We start from the raw sequence: 16897 nt of genomic DNA on the forward strand, positions 1-16897 counted from the left end.
CGGGAGAAAATACCACCAACAGTTAGGTTAACACCGAACCGAGATCTGATTCCTCGAGGCATCCTCGGGTCGACGTTTCCCACATACCCTCACGATATCGTCGAGCCCTGGGGCTCTTCTCATGGCTTGCTTTCGCGCTCGCCCCACTCCCCCAGATGGTTATCGGTGAGTGTCAATCGGAAAAAAGTAAAGGAGAAAATACCTAAGATGCAACAAGGTAATCCCGAGATAAGGCCTACTTCGAAACGGTTCTAGATTCTTAATTTGTTTTGTTTTGTTTACTTGTTTAAAATTTCCGAGTAAAGAATGCCCTAGTCTCCCGAAGCGATTTAATAGCGCGTGTCAGACACGACTGAGTTACTCAAGTAGCTACTAAAATCGAAGTGATCCTTTAGTAGAACAAGTGATAAGTACGAAATATAGTGACCTCGGCTTTGGCTACCATTCTGGACTAAGATTGACTTGGCGATTGGAAGTGTATCCTGGAACTTTGTACTGCATAGAGTCATAAGGTGTTCTTATTGCAAATAAAAGAAACTCTAGCACGTAACATTAATCATTTTCGTCGTTAAAGCAAATAATATTTAATCATTTTAATTAAGAGCGTACATAACTCCAATAAGTAAGAGATCATGGCAGTCCTGGATTTTTCAATAGGCAATAGGCAGCATCCAGAGCGGGGCAGATTTCAGAGGACGCTCACTGTATTAAAGAGAATAAATGTGGAACAAGGGAGGACCCTCGCATGGTTTTTATTCTAATACGTTAAATCCCTATAGAAACTCATCTCAGCAGGCCACTCCGCTCTCATCTCTCACAAAACAGAATTTTTTTTAAGATTGTTAAACTTTAAAATGATGTTGGAAAAGAGCAATCTGCTGATTTTCTTGCCGGCTCTTCTCAGTGGAATCTGCCTTCCGAACCGGTGGTAGAGTCACTACAAACAGACTCACTATACGTTTTAAAAGTGCTTATTAATTAGGCCTACTTGAAATAAATTAATTTAGAATTTTTTGAATTTGAATTTCATTTATATCGAAACCAGGCTTACTCTATAAGCACTGTGAAACGTCAAGTCGGCAGTAACGTGCACTTCTTACATGCGCGAAAGTTTTTTTAATATAACTCGTACAGTAGTCAAAAGCTACATGCACGCCACTGCAAGTCAGTCTGTTTGCAGTGACTCTACCATCGAGAAACTTAGCGGTTGCTCTTTTATTAGATTGTTTTTATAACCAACAATGACTTACCGCCAAACGATTTAGCGTTCCGTTACGATGCCGCGTAAAAACCGGTATGGGTAAAACTTAACTCCCATAATTTAATAGGTTAGCGCGGTACGGTATTTAAGACTGCATTACTAACAATCAGCTAACATTATGGAATAAAAAAACATTTATATCGAAAATTATCAATGATATTGATATTGTATTTCAGTCATTCATAATAACTACTAAAAACTTAAAATAATTATCTGACTAACATTCTTCTCCATTACTACTTAAAGAAAAATGAATTTTCATCTCCTTTCCATTATGAAGTTTACTATCTTTTATAAAGTTTATATTTTTTTATGTGATTTTATAACTGGACTTCCCTCAACTAAATAAGTACTGACAGAATACCAGCGTTGTGGGTACATTAGTATCCGGAACATTAAGCTGACTCAGAACCTTTTTATTGGCACGATACATCATAGACTTAAGCTATTAATAATTAAGTACAAAATTTTAAGTTACTCCGTATGTAAGTCTGTTTGTGTTGTAATGGTAAATAAACAAATTCTATTCTATTCTTTTTGACGGCCATTTTGGGAATTTATAACTTCTTCATCATCATTATTATCGTCAACCCATTAACGGCCCATTACTGAGACGGGTCTCCTCTCCGATAACAAGAGCCGTCCACCAAGCTTGCCAAGTGAGGATTGGTACACCTTTTCCTTTACCGTTAAACACTGTTATCAATTCATCACCAACACCAATGCAGCTGTTTTAACTGTAAATTATATTCCCTTTTAAATAATTAAATTAAGAGTTTTTTTTTTTATAAATGCTTAAGTTGGTCATAAACCCCATTTTTTCGTTCACTTAAATATTGACGTTTGACCTGACCCGAATCGAACCTTACACCTCGAACATTAATCGCAATCGGATTGAAAAGCAGGATGTAGATCGGGCATAAAACTCATCGGTTTAGGCCCTTGTAGCACAATATACTATTGTTCCAATAATATTTCTAAATCGAGTATTAATACTGTTTTTTATTATTCTCGAAAAATTTTTTTTTTTTTTATTTATTAACAATGCTTTAAAATAAAGTAAAAAACCCTATTAAAAATTTATTAAAAAAAACTTCCACCCTCCGCTTGCGGGGCTTTCGAATGCCCAAGCAACCGGCGGTCAGGGTTCCAGAGTGAGGAAACTCCCCTGCCCCAGTATCTCGGTGTATTAAAAACCTACTGCTGGGCACAGGTCACTTCTTTAATAAGAAACAGGAATTAAGAACAAAGAAAAAACTGCTCCGATGCGAGTTAAAAAGCAATAATTGAAACCTAAAAAACTTCGGTTGCTTTCATTTTCTCCACCATTTTTGTTTTACTTATAAAGTAAAACAATACAATGATTGTTCAACTTTAAACGCCTCACTCAACCCTACCTACGGCTGTAACAACTCGTTAGCAGGATCACGTGGCCGGAAAACAACAATATATGCACGTGAGAAAACTTTCGACGTGGCGGTCACGTTTTTGCTTCCTGAACTCCGATAAGTGTTTTCCTGTACGTTGTACCTACTTACTTGCAAGTTTTACAAAGGCAAAATAAAACTTCACGTTTTACAATTGCAAAATACAGTTTCATTTTAATGGTATCGCACGCATAAGTTGCGAAAATTTCTTTTGAGTTTGAAAAAGTTGCTCCTTATTTCAACTAGGTAGAAAACTTCAATATAAATTTATGCACGTGAGAAAACTTTCGAAATGGCAGTCACGTTTTTGGTTCCTAAACTCCGACAAGTGTTTTCCTGAGCGTAGGTACATTGTACCTACTTACTTCCAAGTTTTACAAAAGCAAAATAAAACTTCACGTTTTAAAATTGCAAAATACAGTTTCATTTTTATGGTATCGCACGCATAAGTTGCGAAAATTTCTTTTGAGTTTGAAAAAGTTGCTCCTTATTTCATCAACTAGGTAGATAACTACAATATAAATTTATGCACGTGAGAAAACTTTCGAAATGGCGTTCACATTTTTTGTTCCTGAACTCCGACAAGTGTTTTCCTGAGATAAGGTACCTAGTACCTACTAAATTTCAAGTTTTACCATTGCAAAATAAAACTTCACGTTTTACAATTGCAAAATACAGGTTCATTTTTATGGTATCGCACGCAAAAGTTGCGAAAATTTCTTTTGAGTTTGAAAAAGTTGCTCCTTATTTCATCAACTAGGTAGATAACTACAATATAAATTTATGCACGTGAGAAAACTTTCGAAATGGCGTTCACATTTTTTGTTCCTGAACTCCGACAAGTGTTTTCCTGAGATAAGGTACCTAGTACCTACTAAATTTCAAGTTTTACCATTGCAAAATAAAACTTCACGTTTTACAATTGCAAAATACAGGTTCATTTTTATGGTATCGCACGCAAAAGTTGCGAAAATTTCTTTTGAGTTTGAAAAAGTTGCTCCTTATTTCATCAACTAGGTAGATAACTACAATATAAATTTATGCACGTGAGAAAACTTTCGAAATGGCGTTCACATTTTTTGTTCCTGAACTCCGACAAGTGTTTTCCTGAGATAAGGTACCTAGTACCTACTAAATTTCAAGTTTTACCATTGCAAAATAAAACTTCACGTTTTACAATTGCAAAATACAGGTTCATTTTTATGGTATCGCACGCAAAAGTTGCGAAAATTTCTTTTCAGTTTGCAAAAGTCTCGTCTTATTTCATCAACTAATTAGAAAACTTCAATATAAATTTATGCACGTGAGAAAGCTTTCAAAATGCCGGTCACGTTTTTATTTCTGTAATCAGACAAGTGTTTTCCTGAGAGTAGGTACCTACTAAATGGCAAGTTTTATAATTGCAAAATAAAATTTCACGTTTTACAATTGTAAAATACAGTTTCATTTTTATGGTTTCGAACGCAAAAGTTGCGAAAATTTCTTTTGAGTTTGAAAAAGTTGCTACTTATTATATCAACTCGTTAGAAAACTACAATATAAATTTATGAACATGAGATAACTTTCGAAATGATGGTCACATTTTTGCTTCCTGAACTCCGACAAGTGTTTTCCTAAGAGTAGGTACCTAGTAAGTACCTACTAAACGGCAAGTTTTATAATTGCAAAATAACATTTCACGTTTTACAATTGCAAAATACAATTTCATTTTTATGGTTTCGCAAGCAAAAGTGCGAACGCACGTGCGAAAATTTCTTTTGAGGAGCGGTGCGGCTTTGAAGAAGTTTCTCCTTGTTTCGGCAACTAGGTAGGTAGGTACTTATAAAGATTTTTTTTTTGATTTTTTTTCATATACAATATTTAGTAAGAGGTAAATACATACTAAACATTGTTTAACAAGAGTTTTATATCTAGATAAATAGAATTTTTTAAATAATCACACACTATACATTGTTTTTTACGTTATGCCGATATTTAGGTCAGATTCTTGGCAGGTACTGTTAAGATTTTTAGGTTACGTTTGTTATGGATTATTTATGTTGACTTTGCGTTGGCGTTTTAAATACCATTAAAGCTCGGTTGTGATTAATATTCAAAAATAACCAAACATTTTCAGTGCATTTATGTAAATTATATTCCCTTATAAAATTTTATTAAATTAGTTTTTTTTATTTTTTTCTTGCAATTAGGTATACATAGCTTGGTGACTTGATGTCCTGAAACTCCATTGAGTTTGTATGGACATTGCACAATTCTCTAATGTTATACAAAATTTTAAAATTTAAGCGGGCGGCTTCGACATCGGAATGAGAATCAATGCTTAACTTGGTCATAAGCCCCATTTTCTCGTTCACTTAAATATTGACTTTTGACTGAACCCGGGAATCGAACCTTAGACCTTGAACTTTCCTTGCGATCGAAGTAAAAAGCAAGGCTGTATTGTTAAGATTTTTAGGTTAGGTGTTCTCTTTATTATCGCCCAATTACAAGGCACGGGATTCCTCTCAGATAATAAGAGTTTAGGCCGTAGTCTACAACATTATGGAGAACTCTCAGGCATGCCGGTTTCCTGTCGATTTTCCGTTAACACTGATATTCATCATCACCAATTCAACTGGTTTGACGTCCACTGCTGGACCATAGGTCTTTTGTTGGGAGTTCCAAAGTCTATGGTCCTCGGCCGCCTTTTTCCGTCGGATGGATGGTCGGATCTGGGTCCCCTAGCGCAACACCAGCTCGGAGTAAGATCTGTCTATTGCTACGGTCATATCCATAGCTCCCGTACAACCTTCATAGTAGTAGTCCTTACGAAAGATCTCACCAGCAGTTTCTCCGTCGAAAATGAAAACGGGAAAAAATGGGATATTCCTGTCTTCAAGGGCGTTGGTCAGGGAAGGATTGTCGTGTAGCCGCAACCCGTGGCGGAACCAGAGCACGCTGCCGCCCAGCATTTTAGCCTCCTGCAGCAGAAGATAAGGGTACTATACTAAACTGTAGGGAACTTTATACTATAAAAAAACAATATTATCCTTAACATAAAGGAAATTTTAACAAACATGAAACTTTATACTAAAAATTAGGAAACTCTACTAAACATGAATAATAATAAATAAATAAAAAATAAAAAAAACACTAAACATGAATAACCTTTACTAAACATAATGGAACTTTATACTAAAAATTACGAAACTCTTGTTACAGTAATGTTATAAAATGGGTTAGTAATTAAACTTTGATAACTATAAATTCATAGTTTTACAAATACGCTGATAATTATTATTCCGACCCACCGGTGGGTCGCTGGTCACAATTAGGTTAATGAATAAATTGTTTTCAAGAAACAGTTAAAATTATATTTTATGTTTATGACATTGATATTGTTGGTATTCTGATATAAATACGACTATTTATACACTTCAGTCCTGTATAAACTCAAACGATGCAAAGATACCTGACGGTGTCTTAGTCGTTCGCACTCTACTAAACGTTACGTTAATTAATGACCTTTACTAAAAATAATGGAGCCTTATACCAAACATAAAAAAATATGCATTTATTAGATCCTGTAATGACTTATTATAGTAGAAAAATTGTTTGATTTGTTTGTATTTTTAATACTTTAGTAACTAAACTAATATAATATCGTAATGTGGACAGGATTTTAATAGGTGTGCGTAGATAGAGAAACTTAAAAGGTAATGGAGAGACTGAAAAAATAAAAAAGAAAAAAAAATTAAAGTAAATAAAATAAGTCGGTATATCGTCGGTCGATACGAAATAAATCACAAATAAATTATATCTTTCTATCTATATATATAAAAGAGAAAGTGTGTGGGTAAGTCCCGTATAGGCTCCGAAATGGCTGGACCGATTTCAATGAAACTTTTAGGGAATCACTGGATTGACCTGACGAGTAATCCTGTAAAGTTTGGTGACGATCGGAGCACTCCTATTTTTGAACTGTCAAACTGTCAAATGATGATATTCTATTGTTGGGTGTACATGGGTGTAGATAATGATCTTCACCCGATCGAGAAGAGAATAGAAGAGAATGAATAAATAAATGAAATAAATGATTGAATATATTATGAGACTTAAATTAAAAATTTAATGATGTAAGTTTATTGTTTAAATAAAATAAAGCAAAATCTAGTTCGGCGAAGCGGGCTGGGTACGCTAGTAAATTATATAAATAACTAGCTCTTGTCCGCGACTTCGTCTGCGTTTGATTTTGTTTTTAAAGTATTCAGTATCGCTAAGCCTTAAATGAGTATAGTAGTATATATATATATATATATATATATATATATATATAACATGTGACTGTCAATTAATTATAGACAAATAATTTGCAATAAAATAAAATTGCGACTATAATTAAAGATCTAAGCTATCCTATCTCTTAAGTTGGACCAGACTGCTCGCGGTGTGCCAATTTAATTTAAAATCGGTTAAGTAGTTTAGGAGTCCATCGCGGACAAACATCGTGACAGGAGATTTATATATATTAAGATATATGTTACATATTATGAATACGTAACTTACATGAACTTTAATGAAGACTTTTGAAGGGGCAAAAAATACATACTAAATATTGTTTAAAAAAACAAGACTTGTTTGTGTATTCCATAGGCCGAGATTCCCTTCATGAAATATTAAGTATGCTACTCAGAATTCCACTTCCCTATCTCGAAGAAACACAAACAAGATATCTGGAAATAGGTCAGATCGATATCCAATATGCAGCTAATAGCAACATGGATTCGTTAGCTGTTGGAGGCAGTTGTCAGGAACAAAAGCAGCCGTTTATTACGTGCATAACCTGCAATAGGGCTGCTTCGGTACCTAAATTGCTCGGTAGATTGGTTATAACATGGTGGTGGTATGGCTTTTAATTAGGGTGCAGTTCTACAGATATTTTTCGGTTCGGTTAGGTCTATTCGCGTAGTTTTCAACAAACGAAAAAAAAGGAGTTTCTCAATTCGACTGTGTTATTTTTAGCATATCTGCAGGGCTAGCATGGGCGGGGGACACTTCTCCACGGGGAAAGGATATAACGTTTATCCCCTCACGCATTTATATCCACCCCCCGAGCATGGGCACACGGGTGGACAATATATCCACGGTGGATATAATAGGGGAAAGACGAACCCCCGGTAAATGTCACAAATTAATTATTCTAATCTGTGCTCATGGTTTTGACAAATAAATTTTTCGTTTTCTGTTTTGTTTTAGTTGTCTAAGTTTTTTATTGTTTTTTTTATCTATAAATGTTCCTCGTCTGCGGCTGTTTGTTTATATTATTTATTCTGGATTTTTCAAAGTGGTATAAAACCTACCTTTCGAGAAAATAAAATGAGTGCTAAAAAGTAAGTCTTCTATTATAAAATGTTTGCCAAAGTGACTACCTATTGATTTAGAAGCGTACCTAATGAATGAATGTTTTACAGTGAAAGTAAACAGAGACGTTAATCATCAAGATCCAATCCTGTTTACATATCAAATTATTGATCTTGTACTATTTTATTTAAAGTTGTGCTTGCCTTTTTCTATGGCCCATTAGTTGACAAATTTGTGTTTATTCAGATCAAGAAGTAATAAAATACAATTGCAAATGTTGGTAGATTTCATGCCAACCCACAACCACCTTGCCACTGGGGAATTCACAGGAACTCTTAGGAGCCAAAAGGGCAGACTCCCAGTGGCAAATCTTAGTCATTACTGAAGGAGCATGGGCCAGACGGGACGGTCAATCAGTGGAAACAGTTAAGTCAATTTTGCGGTAAAGTAAGCAAGTGCAAAAAATTTAAATTATTTATTAGTGTTGTTGGCATCAAACAAGTCTTGCATAATTTTTCTTTTATTTGCAGACGTGGCAGGACATTAAAAAAGCTGCAACAGCACGGGGACGCAGCACCACAGGCAACATATACATAGTATACATGTTGCTGTAAAGTCAACCAAGTGAAGAATTTATTTATTTTCCAGAGTAGGTATAGATGGAAGAATGCAGGATGCTCATTTATCACACAAAAATAAATTAAAAAGGATGAAAAGGTTAATTTAGAAATTTTATTAATTAAAATATGTATTTATAAATCTTTCTCTTTTTTGTCGAGCAACTGTTAACAATCTTGTTTGATCCATATTTGATGTCTGATATCGTTCTTCGCTCGTATTTACAAAATTTACTGTCATTTGCTCCATTAGAGTTCTGAAATATACAAATTATATTATGCTCAATACTGTTGACCCAAATTAGTAGGGCAAATTGTATGTGAAAATGCAGGATCAATGATTTATAAGGAACCATTATTATAAGATATAATTTTATAATATTACCAAACATTAATGTGCCCAATAATAATAAGTTATGGGAACTTAAATATTATTTAAAGTATATATTTACAATACACGCCTATAATGATGCATAATATTATAAAGTGTTATGCAGGCATATATAAGTGGAGATGCTTTTTCGGGACTGTAAAGAAGCACCCAGTCAATCCCCAAGCTGCGAAATGTGTCTTTGAGGTACCTATTGGCCCTTTCCACACAGTTTCTTACTTGGCAGTGCCAGTTTGTGTACTTCTCTGCAGAACTATTTGGTGCAGCTTCTAAATCCGGAGTCATCATCCAAGGCTCTAGAGCATAGCCTGAGTCCCCAATAAAATTCTACTTTGTTATTTAAACATGTAAATTAATTCCTACTTGTTTTGCTTTTTCAGATTTTCTCCAAGATTTTAATAAAATGTTGAATAGAAATATATGCACAATCCTACATTGTAATTTGGACGTGATGATTAACCCATGCCCATGTTAAATAATTTATCAGACATTTTTTTTTGTATTTTCTTATATTTCATTACTAAATACAGTATCTACTGCCAAGTTTTTGTACTAATTCCTCAAATAAACAATTTTATTATAATGAGACATTGTTTTTTGTATATTCATATAAATAATTTACCAGACTAGTCGTATACAACATATGCAGCAGAATCCTAGGCATGTAATTTCTAGGTAATTATGAGGAGTATAATATAATGATATAGGTAGGTGTGTAACTATTTTTGATTTGCATTGTTTCCCTTTTATACTAGTTAATGGCAACAATAAGTAAAGTTTTGAAAGTTTGCACATTTTATTTAAAACATACATAAGATGTAGTACTGTCCGATTCTACTTTCATACAGCTGTATCTTTTCATATTTTACTTTAGAGTTAATAAATATGAATTGGTCATGGACACACACCACAATCTGTAAAACATATTTTAAAATTATTAACTTACTTGATTGTTTAAGTTTTTGATAAACTCTAGATCTACATAATTTGTCTTTACCAGTTGAACATCTATCGTGGATCTCCAGAGTCTGTTCCCGGGAATAATATCTACTTTGGCATTAGTCTAAAATGAAATGAAAAATAATTAAAGTACCTAGCATTGAATATCTTTGCTATGTACTTATACTGAAGTACTAAGTACTGACTAATAATTTTATTATTAAAGTAAGTATATCTATATTTGATGAGGGGATGTCTGCCATTGCCAGACGGGTGATCAGTCCTATGTAAGGACCATTCCACCCTATTCCCCATGTTTGAGACACAGGTTTTACTGGTGTCCCGGCAGGGTCCCCCCTGAAACCTACCAGTCTCTGTGGTGAACCTAACAATATCCCCTAAGGTGAGGTTTGCTAGGTCTTCTTCACTTATTCTATCCTTACCTTGTAGTTCCCATCTTACCAACACGTACAAGGGGCACTCGGCTATAAAGTGAAAACTAGTTATCACATCACTGCACTTTGAACAGGATGGGATTTATATTTACTAATGAGAATTATTAGGAAGTAAGTACCTATATATACTCACATACTGACAATAGCTCCAGTAATTTGGGTCAGTTATTTGCTGACTGTTGTTTGAGCAACAGCCATGGTCTTGACCTGTCCCCGCTGATAACTACCGTCCGCTAATAGCCTTAAAGATGTGAGAACCTAGACAAAAAGTGATTAGCCATGCTTTTTTTTAAACCTACGTTCATATATAGATGATGTCTTTGCACAAGGTGATTTTAGGTACTTAATAACAACTTACTTTTATGTGCACTGGTAGTCCATCGACAGCATTTAGTGGTTAGTGCCTCTTTAAGGTCCTCGCACGAGTACAGCACACAATTTTTACCCATCCGAAACAAGTGTTGGAACTCTGCATCGGGAAATTCGAACGGATTACTGGCGTCACGTATAGATCGCCGGTGTAATTTTCGTTCAGATTTCTCCATTTCACTTGAATAATAAGAGCCCCAGAAAGCACGAGACATGTTTTTTTGACTTTAATTCGTTAACAGAATTTTAAACCCACGTCTAAGGACGGGGATAAAATTGTCTCTTTCAAATGTCAAAAAAGGATAGTCTTTCCCCTTTCATTTCTTCCCATGCTATGGGCGGGGGATATATATCCACGAGAAATGTCAAACGGGGATAAATTTATCCTCTCCCCTGTTGCCGTGCTCTGGCAAGGGGAAAAGATAATTATATCCCTTGATAGAGGATATAATCGGGGGATATAATTTATATCTCCTGCCCGTGCTAGCCCTGCTGTTATTCGATTTTTTCCCCGCCATTTTTAAACCGATTTGGATGATTCTTTTTTGTTTGGTAAGTTATACTTCAGAGGTGATTTGAATAAATTTACAGAGACTGCTCAAATAGGAGTGTGTTTTGTTGTTGTCGGGTTTCATGAACGTTTTAATGACTTATGACTAAATACGAAAGTGCGTTTGTTTGTTTGTCCTCACCTATCGCCCTAACTATGGCTGCTTAGTTAGGTTCTACTTATTTTTTGACAGTTGATAGGGACGGGGAGTAACAGAAGCTTCTAACTTTCGGTTCTCTTATCTTTTAAGGATCGTTTACAGGTGTGTACGTGTTTTTACACCAAATTTCGCCCGCCCTTCACGTTCTAACAAACAGACCAAAGGACTTGTTCACCGCGGGGCTTAGCTAGACCCGCCATAACTTCGAAATGCCAATTTGGATGTATGCGTTATCGTAAGAGTTCATACAATATTATGACTAACACTGGACATATTTATTATCATTCAATATGGGTCCGGCTCTGTGCCGCCATTTTTGTGAAATATCGTGCGTGGTTTTTCTGTTATTAACTGTATAGTAAAGAAGACAAAATCGAATCACCATAAAAGCCTCAGCCTATTGACCTTGCATGGAACAGACCTTCTCAGTCATCAACTTAGACACTCTAACCACACCAGTAACTGTCTTTTATGTCTACTGATCAGTTCATGTTTTGCTTGCTTAGGTAGTAATAGGTACGGTTGCCGAGTCTGGCCAAAAATTTGAGGTATGTGATGTTTTCTGCCAATATATTCTCAATACATAACACTATAGCATCTACTAGCGGTCTCTTACGCCATTGCAGTTACCTGGAAGAGATCGCTTTGTAGCGATAATGAATATTTAAAGTTTTATTTTCTGTATTTTTGTGGTAGACAACAAAAGTGTGTTAATTAATTAATTCAGTCATCTATGAACCAAATTTTAAGGCAGGTAGCCAAATACACCTAGATGCAGTCATACCATCGCCCAAGTAACAAGGGAATTCGCATCGCTACTATCGCGATACAGCATCGACACAATCGTTTTTTACAGCCAATATACCCCACGCATTTCCTTTACCCGACGCAGTCAGAAACAGTCGCGCGTTTTTATCTGAAGAAGCGACGCTAAATCGATAACATGCGATTTTATCGCAACTGACTCGCTTCTGACGCGCGTTGCTAATGTGACCAACGTACAAAAATACCGATGCAGACGTGCGTTGATAAATCGCTGCAAAAACTCATCGTTGTCGACCTAATATTTTTTTTATAGTAAACACAAGCAGTTGGCAGCCCATCTGATGGCAAGCGGGAAACCATCGTCTAGAGCACTTTCATCCACGAAACGTATTATAAAATGCCGCCCTATTAACCTGCAGAGTACATGTTAAAACCTTGTGTCCCTTGTGCCATTTAAACTAAATCATACTTATGCTGCTTGGTAGTACAAAAAAACATGGCGGTAGTACTTCGCCAAGTGAGATCCGTCACAAAAATCTTTACTACTACTACTAAAACCTCCCATAAGTAGCCGATTGTTAACGTATGATTATGTCCAATAAATCTTCGATTTGTAACACAACATCTCTGATTCACCACGATACGCGCGCCTCTCTATCTCATAATAATTCTTAACTCTACGGAATTTAACATAATAGCAGTGGCGTGCACTTCATACATGCACAAAAGCACTGCCTACCCTAAAAATTATATATAACTGGTATAAGAGGATTTTTGTCGTTGTATGCAATTTTCTTGCTGTACGCATACCCTGGTAAGACACCAATTGCACGCCACTGCATAATAGGTACATTAAAAATTCGCACTTGGACGTTTTTTTTGTAAGGCTCGAGGACAAGGGAGGCGAAAACATTAACATTCATATTACTATCAACATAAAGCTAAAAACTTTTAATAAAGGCTGTTTATCCCATGTCCGATTTTAATAATTCTGTAGTTCCATAGTGTCTAGCAAAATTTGTAAAACGCTAACATATCGCAGCATAGTGGGAACAGAGCTTGCCTAGGACTTATTTCAAATACATGAATACATACAACCGCAGGATCTTTTATTAAATAGATAAAAAGAAAATTTTGATAACAAACAGGTCAAGAAATAGGCCTTTTTTTGACAAGTAAGTAAATAAAGACTATGAACTAAGACCTATATATTGCCAATGGAATAATCTCATAGCAGAAAGTAGTGTAAAAGTTCCCTGACTCATGCACATGGAGTTGGGCAGTTTTATGATAAAACTTAAAAAAACTCAAAAGTAATAAGGATAACAAGGTCCGATTATACAGTTTAGCAAACTTTTGATTTTTAACTGAGTTTTATTATATTTATTGTATTTTACTCACAACAGATGTTTAATAGGTTCATGACATGTTTTCATATATAAATGTAGCACTTTAAAATATATAGAAAAAGAAAGGCACATGTACTCAGGTCTCAGTTAAATTAGATAATAAACAATTACCTAATTATAACAGTAAGTTTGTTCCTGCATATATTACTAATACACATTCATAGGGAAACACTTACCGATTTAAGTGATTACACGTAGAAGAGGACTTGCAGGCAGGCAACAAAATGAGATCAGCAATTAACTAAACCTTGGCTGTACAGATTTGGTTGAAATGTAGTGCGAGAGCAAAAATAAATTGAGAAAGAGTAACCGGCATGTAATTCAATGAAACACGTCTGTGCTCGAAAAACATCGGCGCGAAGTGAGAATTGCAAATAAATAAACAACCAAATGAAAACAACAGCAAAGCAAAGGACAGCTGGCACTTGACAGCAGATCTCAATTTGTTGTCAATGTCAAATTGACTTTGATTTTTTTTTTTTTTTTTTTTGTTCTGGCTTTACAGAGATTAGCCAATGTCAGGTGTCTATATGTTTAATAAAAGTTAGGGAAACTTAAAATATAAAACATCAGGATTAATCTACTTAACTATTTGGATAGGAAAAGGATAGGGATTGATTCTACTTTATAAATATATTATACGATTTGTTCTATAGTTTGATATCATTTTTTTCTAGAAACAAAGATACAATTTTATAAACTTTATACGAATGGATATTTAATAAACAAATTATAGAGGTGGGAAATGGAATGTTTAATGATTCGAGATGAGCAAGAAAGGCAGAACGATCATACATAGGGCATGTAAAGAAAACATGGTTTAAGTCCCCATACTCCCCACAGGAACAAAAAGGATCGGGAACGATTTTCACTCTGTGCAAGTGCGCCGGGGTACAAACATGACCCAGGCGCATTCTACACAGAACAGAGGTGACTGTTTTAGAAAAAACGCATTGGCTAAACCAAGGTTTTCTCGGAATGGATACTTGAATTTTCTTGTAATGTTTACCAACTGAACTATCATTATTCCATACCCTATCCCACTCTTCATACAGATAAACCTTGGCTTGGTTTGCCAAGTCGGAACAATGATTCGTATATGGTACAATGTCTCCTATGCGAATAGCCTCATTTGCCAATTGATCCGCTCTTTCATTTCCAGGAATGCCGACATGACTTGGAACCCAAGCCAGCACTATGTTACAATTTTTCTGTGAAGATGTATATAGTAAATCTCTAATTCGAAAAACATTTGGAGACTGCTTATGAGACTTGAACGGAAATCCCATAATAGCCTCCAAAGCACTTCGGGAGTCTGTAAATACAATTGTTTTTGGTATTTTCAGAATTAAAATATATTCAATAGCTTTGAGTAAACCGTAACATTCACCCGTGTAAACTGATGTTTCTGGTGGAAATTTAATCTGCTGAATAACTTGGTATTGTGAATGGTAGACCCCAACGCCCACGCAACTCTTACTCCCATGTTTAGATGCATCGGTATATAAACAGTGCCAATCAGACCATTCATTATTAACAATATTAATAAAATCCTGTTTTATATTAGGGCTATTTTTCAATAGTCCTATATCTAATTTAATTTTGGGAACCGCAATAAGATTTTTGTAATTGTATTGGTATAAAGGCAGAGTAACACTGCGATGAGTGGGAGCTCCCAAGCTTTCATATTTTTTATAGCTTTTTACAAGACACGGTGAATCTTTATGAGTCCAGTAATTACAGGTATCAATCTGATCCGCAAGTTGCTTTACTTTTGGAAATAATGGATGGGAGATAAGCTGTAACGTACGAAAGAAAAATTTATCACAGAGTAACTGTCTCCTAAGATATAAGGGCGGATCACAGCATTCTACCTGCAAACAGTTTATTGGAGTTGATTTCATGGCACCTGTAACTAGTCTCAAAGCCTTGGACTGAACGAAATCAAGCTTTTTAATTGCACCTGTGTTACCAGGGTGTAACAAGAATGTCCCATAGTCTAAAATGCTCCTGATCAAAGCATTGTATAACAGTTTCATTGTAAAAGGATGTGCACCCCACCATACTCCAGAAAGACACCTTAAGATATTTAAGTTTCGCTCACACCTTAATAAAACATATTCACAGTGAGGAACCCCAGTCAGCTTGGAATCTAATATAACACCCAAAAATTTTGATTTATCTGTAACTGTTAGCGGTACATTATTGTAACTAATGTGAATACATGGGAGGATTCGTTTCCGAGAGAACAATACAACAGAGCTTTTAGATGGTGATAGTTCTAGACCATTATTGTCTAACCAAGACTTTAAATCGTTCAAAGCTAAGTTTAATAATTCACTGATATTATCTAATGATCGACCAGAAACATATAAAAGCAAATCATCCGCATATTGAAGAACATTTGCATATCTCAATACAGAAATTTCCAAATCGTAAGTATAAATGTTATACAAAATAGGGCTCAAAACCGAACCTTGTGGTAGGCCCTTCCATACAGTTCTACTAATGAATTCACTTTGGGAATGGCCTATTGAATACTTTATATATCTTTCGTATAACATATTTACAATAAAATTTATTAATAAGCTAGGAATATTCAGGGCTAACAGTTTACTCTTTAAAATTGAAATGTTAACATTATCATAGGCAGCATTTATATCTAGGAAGGCAGCAACCACTGATTCATTTTTGGAGAAACTGAGTCTGATGTCTGTGGTAAAGATGCTCAAGCTGTCAAGGGTACATTTACCTTTCCTGAAACCAAACTGTGTTTTTGATAGTAATTTTTTATGTTCCAAAAACCATTCCAACCTGATTTTAATAAGGTGTTCAGCAGTTTTAGCTAACACAGATGATAGAGCTACTGGTCTATACGATTTTGGATCTGAACTCGATTTGTTCGGCTTCTGTAATAAGATCAATGTTTGTGATCTCCAGGATTCAGGAACGATACCCGCAATTATAATATTGTTGATTAAAGAAAGATAATAACTAAGACTATTGTCGTCAAGATTTGACAAGAAAGAATAAGGAATACCGTCTTCACCTGGCGCAGAATCTGTCGTTGATGAAAGTACGCCTTTCAGTTCTATAAGTGTAAATGGTGAATTCAAATCTGAATTGTTATAATAATTGTTATTGGATACTATTAGAGGCATTATGATCATGGGACATTCAGGTACATATGGAGGACCTAAACGATCCATGATTT

At 35.2% G+C, this 16897-nt stretch overlaps 1 protein-coding gene across 3 annotated transcripts in view; it reads right to left on the reverse strand.

Annotated features, from left to right (window-relative positions):
- Positions 1-14085, reverse strand: part of LOC120629408 (cryptochrome-1) — a 36842-nt gene extending 22757 nt beyond the window's left edge. For all 3 annotated transcript variants that reach the window (XM_039898348.1, XM_039898347.1, XM_039898346.1), the window contains exons 1-2: positions 13860-14085; positions 5510-5648 (exon numbers count right to left, since the gene is read on the reverse strand). In XM_039898348.1, the coding sequence (XP_039754282.1) occupies positions 5510-5639 (130 nt within the window). In that variant the 5' untranslated portion in view covers positions 5640-5648; positions 13860-14085. The remainder of the gene's footprint in view (positions 1-5509; positions 5649-13859) is intronic.
- Positions 14086-16897: the final 2812 nt, after the last annotated feature.

This window comes from Pararge aegeria, chromosome 14 (genome assembly GCF_905163445.1).
Source record: "Pararge aegeria chromosome 14, ilParAegt1.1, whole genome shotgun sequence".
Taxonomy (NCBI): Eukaryota; Metazoa; Arthropoda; class Insecta; order Lepidoptera; family Nymphalidae; genus Pararge; species Pararge aegeria.